Source organism: Calliphora vicina, chromosome 2 (assembly GCF_958450345.1).
Source record: "Calliphora vicina chromosome 2, idCalVici1.1, whole genome shotgun sequence".
Classification (NCBI taxonomy): domain Eukaryota; kingdom Metazoa; phylum Arthropoda; class Insecta; order Diptera; family Calliphoridae; genus Calliphora; species Calliphora vicina.
Window position 1 is genome coordinate 9,057,892 of NC_088781.1, and position 12,153 is coordinate 9,070,044.

The 12,153-nt window shown below is 27.2% G+C and overlaps 1 protein-coding gene across 1 annotated transcript; it reads right to left on the minus strand.

The window, feature by feature from the left end:
* Positions 1 to 27: 27 nt before the first annotated feature.
* LOC135951104 (uncharacterized) lies at positions 28 to 9,306 on the minus strand. The gene is made up of 3 exons (XM_065500686.1): positions 8,938 to 9,306; positions 5,832 to 5,903; positions 28 to 477 (listed from the first exon to the last, which is right to left on the minus strand). Exons 1-3 carry the CDS (start codon positions 9,223 to 9,225, stop codon positions 34 to 36), a joined length of 804 nt encoding a protein of 267 aa, XP_065356758.1. The 5' UTR covers positions 9,226 to 9,306; the 3' UTR covers positions 28 to 33.
* Between the last annotated feature and the right edge of the window lie 2,847 nt (positions 9,307 to 12,153).

Consider the following 12,153-nt stretch of genomic DNA (forward strand, 5'->3'; position numbering starts at 1 on the left):
TTTAGTTAGTTTTAAACTGTGTAAAACATTTAATCACTGTCGTTGTCTTCCGAAATATTTGTCCCGTTTGTAAAACTTTAGCGTTTGTGCATTTTCAATGCCACATTCTTGCAATAACATGCGACCGTTTTCATCAGCGACAAATGTTTGCGTATCGATATTAAATAAAACATAAGCACGCCATAGGAAACGCCAACTAACATTTGGCCGGTGTTGGTGTCCGTTGTGTGTCGCCGAACAAACTAACTCCCCGGTTGCGTATTGAGACTTTCCATACATTAGGTTAGTTTTTGATTTATTAACTTGTTTATGTTTACGCTCTTCGTTGATCGTTTGGCACTGGGGCTCCTCAATTAATAAACCTCTACGTCGTAAACGCTCTTCATAACGTTCTCTGAACTCTCTTCGTTGCTGTACACGTGCTTGCGACTCTATGGCTCTTTTCAATTGAGCAATTGTGGGCTTTTCTTGTGGGAGCTAAATAAAAGCAGCAAGAAATGAGAAAAACAAAATTTGTATTCTTATGTAGTAGTAGTACAGTGGTGTGAAATGAAAGTAATATTTTAGTACATATTTATTATATCTAGGGTTTGATAAAATACACATGCTACATACATATTTGAGATTAGTTTTTAATTAAATTAGAAATGAAATTAAAATACATAACTTGTTAAGTATATTTATCAAGAAGATAGGCCAACTATTTTTTCGTTATATCCGGAGTAAAGATATAAAATTTATAAACAGTGAGTGACAATACAATGAAAATATTTTTTGAAAGCTGTATTATGTAATTTACTTTCAGCACATATGAAAGTTAATTTCTAAGATAAATTCAATGTTACTTACTAGGTTTTGTATTAAAATATAGTAAAATTAAACGTTTTTAAGCATTTAAATTTAACAAAAATACATTTATAGCATTTGGCTATATTTCTTAGCATTTGCAAAACCATGGAAACTTTGAAAACTGTTAATTTTCTTCATTAAAGAAGTCTAAAGCAAAAAGAATATGTAAGAAAACGATGTAAAAAACATCATATTTTACCGTTATTTCATCAAAAAACATGTGGGGGATACTGATTATGTCATTCCATTTGTAACATCAAAATATTTTTCGTCGACCCACATTAGTAAATCTAGCTGGCTGAAAATGTTCACAAATTCTCTAAAATTATTTCACATCACCAAACTATTAAGCTTCAAGTCCTAAGGTTTTCATCAATGCCAACCACTTATACAAAAAGCTTATATTTATTCACCAGGAGCTCCACAAACCTTGCTCCCTTTTGAAAAATTTTTAAATTTTTTAAAACATTTCATGCAAAATGTGTTTTTGAAAAATTTAAAAAAATATGGCCATTTTTTCATGTTCCAACTTTGGATGCGTGTAACTTTTTACAGGGATGAGATAACTGTTAGCATGTTATTTTTATTGTTTTTGAAATTTTATAGCAAACTAGCTGAACCCGCGTTGCTGGTATTCAGAAAACATCTGTTTTATATTGCATCTCGATCTCGATTTTAATATACAGTGTCGGAAAAAGTCTGTAATCAAACCTTCGGATGGTTCCAATGAATTCAAAAATTCAGTAGGACAATTGACGACTTGTTCTTCGTTCATTACTGTGCCAATCGATTTGTATTTTATTGTTTCGCCAGACACTTTCAATTGTATTTGGTCATCGAGCTTGTTAACATCATAACTTTTTGATTAAAAGTAGATTTCATATGGAAATTTCATATTCATGCACCTAATATGCAAGAGTAAACAAAATTGTTTATCACAGACCGAAAATCAAAAATCTGACTATACTCTGTTACCCAAAAGGCTTTTCTGAAGATTCCGTGACAATTTTATAAAAATCGGTCCAGCCATTTTTGAGTCCATACGGAACATACATATGTACACACATCCATTTTTATGAAATATATGGCATTAGCGGTATAATGTAAAAATTGGATTTTTACACACCCCTCGCCCACAGACCGAATATTAAAAATCGGTCCAGCGGTTTTTTATATATATAGATGGCATTAGCGGTATAATGAAAAAAATTTGATTTTTACACGCCCCTCCGCCCGCAGACTGAAAATCAAAAATCTGAGTTTAGAGTGTTACCCGCTAGGCTATTCGGAAGATTCCCTGAACATTTCATTAAAATCGTTCCAGCCGTTTTTGAGTTCATTGGGAATATACATCCATTTTTATATATCGATGGCTTAATATAAAGTCCAGATTTTCGTTTATTTCGATAAATCGTCCGATCATATATCATAATTACCCAAAAAAAAAACACTACATAAAAAAACACGAGTTAGGGTGTTTTTTTATGTAGTGATTTTTTTGGGTAATTATGATATATGATCGGACGATTTATCGAAATAAACGAAAATCTGGACTTGCAAAAAAAACACGATTAGGGCCTTTTTATATTAAGCCATCGATATATAGATGAAAAATGTTTGTATGAGAAAATTCGAAAATCTTCTTTACGAAAGCACCGAATGGACCTAATGTTGTATTTTAGGTGTCTAAAACCATATTCAGAAAATTTCCTTTCCAATGATACCATTTTGAAGCTAATCAGTTGGATGGTCTCAGAGTCTATAACGGACATAGGTAGGAAAATTTTTTGTATTTTATATATATTTTATAGCAAATATAGATAATATTTTAAAAAAATATTTAAAATACCAAAAAAAGATCGAGCAGAATAAGAAAAATAAATAAATAAATAAACCTAAATATCTCTTGAACTAAAAGAGATAACTTATATATATTTACATATATTTTGTAGATCTCCTTATGGACTATTTACATTTTAAATTTCAGCTCATTCGGATCATACTTGGATTTTTGGAGATATTTTTAAAAAATGTGAGACCCGATATAGCGTGTAATTTTGCTAATTAAGCGTAAAGGGATCTATTTACAAGTTTTGTGTCTTTGGTGACCCCCAATGAAATTTTACGACAAAAAATTTCGTAGAATATTTTAATCCTTAAATGTCCTTTTTCAAAGGACTTTTATAGATTTTCTCAAAAAAGTGGTCAAATTGACCCCTAAAGAGAGGAGATAGGGGGTTAAGATCTTCCAGAAAAATGATCCCCATAAAATTCCACAATATAACTCTGACAATAAGGATTCTCTCAGATATTAACCTACACAATTTTTCAAAACCAGGACAACGTCGATTTTGACCTATTTCGGATCTACATATACATATGTACGTATCTGGATTACTAAGTCATAGACAATATGGATATCTAATGATAGATATTTAAAAAACCGTTTGCAACGACGTTTATAACGCCATAGTAAGTCGGACCTACAATGGGTCAAAATCGAAAAAAAAATATTTTTTAACCCGGATTTCTTTTTACCAAAAAAAAACTTGTCCTAAATTGTTTGTCATACAATTTATTTTCACAAATAAATTAAAAAGATTTTTTTTTTAAAAATAAAAAAAATATTTTTTTTTTAAAATTAAAAAAAAAAAAAAATATTTTAAAAAAAAAGTTAGCATACATTTTTTTTCAGTACTAAAAAACAAGAAATTTTTTAATAAAAATTATTTTTTTTTTTAAATTTTGTTAAAAAACATTTGTTAAGATTCGGCAACGCCGATTATGCTCTCTTACTTGTTTTATTTTGATATTAATTTTTGTAGTTTTTTCGCACAATAAGTTTTTTTCATAATTTGTAAAAATGGCTCGAGTCAAGATTTGCGAACATATAAAAACAAAAATAATAATCGACTTTCACGCTGGATTTCAACAAAAAACTATTATCAGTGAAAAATTTTCAATTAATAATTTGGGAGGAAGACCTCATAAAACTACTCATCATGACTCACCGGGTAGTTAACAAAATAAAAGATTGGAAATTGTTGTTTGCTGCAGGCCAAAAAAAACCGCAATTTGCATTTAATCTGAACGAGACACTAATGGAATACTGTTCACTTTTCAGATGAATCAAAATACAATTTAAGAGGCAGGGATGAGAGAATATTTGTAAGACGTCCGAAAGGAACCCCAAGTACAATAATTATTTAGTGAAAATTATGGGTCCAATACATATCATAAAATCTACTATGACTGGAATCGAATACAGATCCATTTTAAACGATGTCTCTAATTTAGATTTCAGCACGACAATGACCCCAAACACACGTCTAGGGTTGTAACCAAGTATTTTCAATCCAATGAGCTACGTGTTATGAAGTGGACTGTCCAACCGCCAGATCACAATGAATTTAATTTAAGTCAGTAGGATATATATTGGAAATGTTTCATTTTGATCTGAACCATATCTATATTGAATTACAGTAAAATGAATGACTTTTGGTATGGGTTACATAGATTTTAATATCTAGAATTGAAACTTAAAAAGTGGAATGCACCTCTTCTCTTATGGTGTTCTCTCGATCCTTTTTTAACTTTTCAACCGCACTGGAAACATATTACCCAATTACATTATGATTTAGTTTTGAAATTATTCGTTATAATACCCATAATTTGATTTGCCATACGTTTTTCCTATATCAAATAAATATTTAATTACCCCACCCTTAGCTATAGTTAATTTCTAAAACAAAGAACAAAAGCAGGCTTGAACTATTGTTTTTTGCTTTAAATCAACTGATTTTTATTATCGCATTAAAACATTTTTTGCTTTCATTTTTTTTTTGCTGATAAAAGTATAAATTTAGACCTGAAAGTCTAGACGTCACATAAATATACTTTATAATGTGTATTTAAATCTTTAATTTCAAACACACAATACAGCTTGGCTACTTAATACTAAGAATATGTATTAAATTTCAAAAATAATGCGCCTCTAGAAAGAGATTAAATAGCAATTTATAAAACACTGACATTGTTGAAACAACAAAAAACCTAAATAGAATTATTTTTGAGTACGAGAAAACAATACAAAAAATAGAACTATTTGAGTACCAGCATTATTATAATCTTACAATTAAATATAATGAAAATAATGGCAAACTTTTATTTTCTTTCAGAATTTATTTATTAAATGATCATATTAGTTAGTGTTTATTAGTTAAATGAATTAAATATTAACCCACTGACATAATTTCAGAATATTTTTAATGTTTTCTTAAACAATTTGCAAATATTTCCATAATACACAAATAAATAATAAATTTAACAAATGTCCACAAATTGCTTTTGTCAGTTAAACGTCACAAATCAATAACGGTGAAAAGAAACTCTCAAGTAGAATAAACAGAGAGATGGAATGGAAAATCATTTTAATAAATAAAAAAGTAAATATTTAAAGTTTTTAGCTTATTTTTCTAAGAAAAGAAAGATTTTTCTGTTGATTTTTTGTAAACTAATTTGTTTTATATAATTATAGCAAGGTTTTAGTATTAATTAAAACATTTACATATAAAAAACGTAAATACTTGAAATTTTTAAAATAAACATATTTTCTTTTGTAAAGAAAATGTAGATTTTTTAGTTGTTTTTATTATAATTGGAAGGTTCTGTCTGCTATTAATTACAATATTGAACTTGACAGACAGCTGAACTGACATTCGATTAGTTGTTTGCTTAAAATAAAACTTAATATTTGCCCACACCAAACAAATTGTTTACTCATCACTATTTAACAAAATTTTTGCTATTTGCATTGAGCTTTAAAGTTTTATAACAACAACAGATTTCGAAGTACATAGTAGATATTTAAAATGAAATAAGTAATCAATCAAAAGTCTATTAAATATTTATATGTAAACAGTAAAAACAAACATTAAATAAACATTAGAATTTATTCATTTATTATAATATAAACTACTCACCACCACGGTTAATGTTGAGAGGCCATCACGTTCTATATAGATAGTGGTGCCACCACCTTGAGCTAAAGCCAGCTATAAAGAATAAACATACATAGGTATTTATTTGTAAAGTGATTAATAAGATTTTTTACTCGATAATCGAGTTTTTAATATTTTCTCTTTAATGTGTAAAGAGAGGCTTGCTTGTTGAAAGAAAAAGTGTAATTGATTTGTATTCGTAAAAGAATATTTGCTAAATTGTTACTTTGAAAATAAATAATGTTAATGACGCATATAGAAACTTTTTCTAAAAAATGGAAAATTTTCAAAGCAACCTCTATTGTACGCTTTATGCATTGCTGAGATTAGTTATTGTTAAATGTCTTTCAAAAATATGCTACAATTTTATAATCTGTCCACATATATTTTTTATTTTTATCTGAGAATATTTAATTGGCTATTCAGGAATTCCCAATTAAAACAATAAAGCTATTTATAATACATATTTGAATGAATTCATGGTGTCAAATAAGTATTATTTTTTATACTCTTCACCATGGTGATAAGTTCATCATTCCGTTTGTAGTTTAAAAAATATATTTTTTCAATCTAGAACAAAAAAAATTTGTTCGATCAATAATTGTCGATTAATCGAATATTCAAATAAATTTATAAAGAAAAATTTGCACAAAATTATCTGAATGAAACAAGAATAATTGTTTATAATTTTACTGCCAGTTGGTTACATTGACAATTTTAGTAGATACGATTTTTACATTCATTTTCCAATCGAGTTTGGATGATTAACACAACCTTATCCGAATATTATGAAACCTAATTTAAAAACGAAAACCTTGTTACTACTAAAGTATAAGCAATATACAATAGATACGAGTATTATTTTTAATATACTATGTATGTGTTTTGGTAAAATGCTTTACCAATTTACTTAAAGGCTTATAAGAATTTAAAAAAACAAAAACTTAAATAAAAATATTTTTTTTATTTTAAACTAGTTGACCGGTAGAATTTACTAATGTTAGTTCTTCAAGTTTATCCAACCCACATACACCTGCCTGTTCTTATTTATTTGCAAATAAAATATCTAAATTTTATTACAGTTGACTGGACTCAAAAAAAATTCCGAGTTATCTTCTTATATATAAAAAGGCCACACGTTTTTTTGTGGTACACTTTTAAGTATGTTATTGTCCACCAATATTGATGAAACATATATGGTTTAAAAGGTTATTTTCTCTAGATTTGCAGAACATATTTTTTTTTTAATTCTTTCCATAAAATTGGTAAAAAGCGTTTAAAAGTGGTCGAATTTCGGCCAGCGGGCGATCCTAGTATAGATAAAAGCAGTTGTAAATATAATTTTATATTTTTATTAATTACAAATTTATTTAAACTAAAAAAGGTACTTTTTAAATTTACAGCCTTTAAATTTACATAAAGGCTGCAAAAATATTCAATTGCAACAAATTTAAATTAAAAAAATAGGATACTACCTAAAATAAGGTAAAAACGATTTATTAATTAATTACTCAAAGCGTATACGTTATTTTGTTTAAGAAAATCATGTGCTTGATGATACTTTAGTTTTGGTTATTTTTGATAGTAAAAAAACTATTTCAGAAGAAAAAAATAAAAGTTTTGGAACAAAAAGTGAAAATATGAAACAATAATGCATTAAACACATTCAAGACAGCAGGCTACCAACTTCAATCTGTCAAAAATAAAATGCACACGTTTATATGGAGACGATTATTTTAACGACAGCACAGCTACACGGCCACACGACTACTCATGCCGATGTAGCCGAATTAGGCTAATTTCTATTTTTGTCAACTACAAAACAGAAATAGTGTTGCTAATATAATAAACAAATGTAAATCAAATTAGTGCTTAAAAAAATATATTTTTTTACTTAATTAAGAAGAGTTTCTGATAACCATATTGAAATAAATTAATAACAGGTACATAATTATTTATAACCATATATTATTATATATATATTTTTACTCAAAATAATTGTTACAATCTTAATTACTTTGGAATTTTGTACGGTTATTTTTTTATTAAAGTGGCACCACTGAATTATAAATCAGCTGTTTTCTTTGTAGCTGTCGTCTTTAAAATAATTCAGTAGCTGCCACACGACTACAACTGTAACCAGCAGAATTTGTGTTCGTGTAGTCGTGTAGCCTGCTGTCTTGAATGTGTTTAATGCATAAGGGTGTTCATATTTACATTTATTGAATGTGGTTATACTTCATAGCATTGCCAATAGAATGGTAACTTTTTAGCTTCTGTAAGAAAGAACAAACAAAATCAATAATATAGTAAGAAAACTATGCAAAATGATAATCTTTTACCGTTATTTCAGTACATATTTCATTTTTATAATTTGTTTTTGTAACTTTTAATAAGTTTTTAAATAGTTAGTGAAAATGGTTAAAGTTAAGACTTGCGATAATTTAATAACCAAAATAATAATCGAATTTACAGCTGGATTGAATTAAAAAAAACCATCTGTGATAAATATTCAAATTATAAATCGGCAGTTTCAAAATTTATAAAAAAGTCGTGAGACTGAGAAATTCCAAAAATGGATTCTCGGAGGGCTTATTTATTAATAATCTAAAATTGAAAATTAGTTTTCGAGCTGTTAGTCGCAAGTGCAAATGAAGCTGGTCTCCGTTGATATCGCGAAAAAACTTGTTAATTCTAAAAAACTGTAGAACATTGTCGTGTCGTAATCGAGTGGTTACAATCCAATGAAGGCATACTAAAAAATAAAAATTTCATAAGAGTGTTTTGGATTTTGTCTTATTAGTTAAATTTTTGGAGAAGTTTTCATTGTATTGTCAACCGTTGTATGTATGTATTTTTATTGAGTCACTAGTAATAAATGAAGCAGTTAGCTTTCAGAGGTTTTCTAATTTATTTATGTTTGCATTTCTTATATTTTTTGGCTTTATTTCTGACAGACATGCGGGCTTTGAACATAATCTGAATTGTTTTATTATCTTATAGATTTCTTTATTCTTATTTTATTTAAAAACCATTGTGATGGTGTAGCTGTTGGAAATTTTAAAATTCCATTATAAAAATTGTTTACCTCCCCTTGCAGTTCCTCCGGCGTAACATCAAACGGTATATCCGACAATTGCTCATCATTCTCAAGTATATCCTTTAAATGAGTTTCAGTAGCATTTGCTAAGGTCTCTATCTCCTTAAATTCGAAATCCTGTTTCCTTCCTCTGCGTAAACGTTTCATTTTATTCTTCTTGCGATTTCTACCAATGCCACCATTTCGTATACGCCGCTCCCTCTTGGCTTTACGTGCCAAGTTAATGGGTAGCGGTTTCTTTTTGTGTTCAAAACGCATATTAAAATGCGAAGACATTATTAAGGAGTTTTAAAAAATATTATTTTTCCGATTTTAAGCAGTGGAGATTCGTGAAATAAAATGTTTTCTTTTGTTCAGCTGTTTGTTGTCTGAGCAAATGTAAACAATTGTTGTTGTAGCAACAGCTGTAGTTTATTTTTAATGATTCACAATAAGATTGGTATTCACTGAACAGCCTGCGTCCAGAGTTGCCGTTTAGTGGTTTTTGTTAAATTAAAATTCTTAAATAAAAAATTGTTTTTGAAATCAGTAAAACTTGTATATTTAACATAATAATAATGTAATACTACTTTTAAAATGTTAAACTAATTCAGAAAATGTAATAATTTCATTTTAGGATTTTGATAAAAAATAATTATGTCAATATATCCTATAATATTGTCGTAAATGCTATTTGAACCAATTTTTGCAATAGTTTTGTCAGTATGATTAAAAAAAATACTTTTCTCGAATTTGATCTATTGTCAGTCTGTTTTATACAGCGTTCGTGGTTTTTTGTTTATATAAGGTGACCAGATTATGAAAATGAAAATAGATGACATAAAGAAAAAAGTAAAAAATTTATTTGAATTCAAATTTTTTTCATATTTTACAGAAAAATTTACGTTCACATATACAAATGTATGTATATTAAAATGGTCCAAGATTGTTTCCAACATCTTTGTTCCCCCACTAGAAGTGTATTATTAGCAACCACGTTGAAGATTTGAGGTGCATTTAATGGGAAAACATTTTTTTTTAAGTTTTTGTAAAAATTTTGCATTAAATAATTTGCATTTTAATTTAAAAGAATCGAAATGTATTCATAATTGTCGTTCTAATGAGATATAAAAGACAAAAATTATTTGTACTTAAAATATATCCATATTTACTTGTATTTGAGTTTTTGTCTACTCAAAAATTTAATTAACGGCAGTTCCAAAACTCTATTTCAAATTAAAAATAAAAATTGTTTAACAAATTTCAGAATTTTTTTAACATCTTAATGGGATTTATAGAGAATATAATTGACAATTATATCAATATCTCCTCTATTTTTTCAGAACCTGCGATTTAAATTTTGCGATTTTTGGGAAAAACTAATTACATATTTGTCCATATTTTGGCGAATGAGAATAATTTCCTTACTGTTATGAGTTTTAAATTAACCTATTCAGAATATTATAGTACAGATAATTTTAAACATACTCTGAAAGTTTTACTAAAATCAGAAAACGTTAACCCTTAAATCGTGAAGGTCAAATATTTCAATATTTGGAATTTCTAATTGAAAGATAGCGAAACGTTATATATTTTTAGGACGATTTTAATGAAACTTTAGAAAAATTTAGCATAAAGTCTAGTATTTACAAAATTTGTTTTGATTTTAAAAATTAGGAGGACAAAAGATGGCAGATTATGAAAAAAGATGACATATAGAGGACACAAATTTTATAGATGACAGCCAGTTAAAATAGATGATTGTCCTCTAAAAAAGAGGACGTATGGTCACCTTAGTTTATATATCAGCCATTTGTGGGTCGATTTTCCCAATTTTAAATAGCAACCGTTATCGACTTCTATGTGGTCGCAAATTGAAAAATAGAAATTACAGAGGGAATTACAAACTTATTCATCAGATATAAATACCACTATATATACTTCACCATTGGGTGAAAATTAAAATTTTTTGGGTATTTGAGATTTTCCATTAAATACAGCGAAATGTTTTGTATTTATTTATACTTTTATTTTCCTTGGACAAAAATAACCAAACAATTTGTTCATTTTTAAAACATTTCAATCAGACAGTGGTTTTAAGCGTTTGTAAATTGGACTTATTTTGACCCCATGTAATTTTTGTTAAAAATTATTTTTCAGTCATTATTGAATAATTTTCTGAAGTTTCATCAAAATCCGCTAATACGTACAATATTATTTGTTAAAAAAACAAATATTCAAACATTTGACGACACCTGTTGAATTAGGACTGCTTTTGACATATAGTACAATTTCTGGTCAAGAAATGTTGGTCCTATTAAATATTCACGGGAATGAAAATTAGAAAACCTTGTGTGTGACCTTTAGTTATATGACCAGATCTACGAATTAATTAATTCAATTTAAGCTTAATTCACTAAAATCATAGCAATTAATTCGTTGGCTTTATTCAAAGGATTTAATTCGAATAGAATTCACTCATTGTTGAATTAATTCATAAAAAAAATCATTCAACCTTTGAACGATTCAATTTTTATATGTAATCCAAATTGAATGAAAATATTTTTCTTCATTCAGTTTTATTTTTGTTTCGCTTTTAATAATCTACAAAATAAATGGTCTGAAACCTTTTTGTAAATGATTTGAATTGAATACAAATTTAATCATTCAATAAATTTTATTAAGCCATTTTGTAATGGATTTCAATTGAAAGAAATTTTAATGATTCAATAAGGCATTAATTCTAAAAAGAATTCATTTCCAAAAGGATGAATGAATTCAATACATTTGAAGTATAAAGGAATTAAGCCTATGAATTAATACGTAATGAATTCATTAACAAAAATTTAATTTGATTTTGAAAATTTAATAAAAAATTAATTCTTGCGAACCTCTCAGGAATTTTTCTCAATAACCTTAAAAATAAAACACATGTTTTTTTGGTTCCGCAGTGAGCTAAACAGTTTTTTAATTTTTATTTAAATTTTTTTCTTTTCTTATACATTTTTATAAGATTTTTGTTGTGTGTTGATTCTTATAAGAATTATATTTAATAAGTTTATTTTATTTAAAGATAGTTTTTATAATAAGATGCAATGAATATTTTTTTTTAACTTTATTTATAAATTTCTAATATTAATAATGTTTTATAATAATTTCATTACAAAAAGGGGAAAAATACAACAAGATGTTAAAATGTAAATTTTCCTTTTCATTAGGTTTTAG

What these genes read in the sequence shown, in the direction of transcription:
- LOC135951104 (XM_065500686.1), bottom strand. Translation starts at nt 9,225, where the DNA reads ATGTCTTCGCATTTTAATATGCGTTTTGAACACAAAAAGAAACCGCTA. An exon ending in CGGAGGAACTGCAAGGGGAG is followed by an intron (nt 5,904 to 8,937) that starts GTAAACAATTTT and finishes TATTCTTTATAG; the next exon opens with CTGGCTTTAGCTCAAGGTGG. An exon ending in TCTCAACATTAACCGTGGTG is followed by an intron (nt 478 to 5,831) that starts GTGAGTAGTTTA and finishes GCTTTTATTTAG; the next exon opens with CTCCCACAAGAAAAGCCCAC.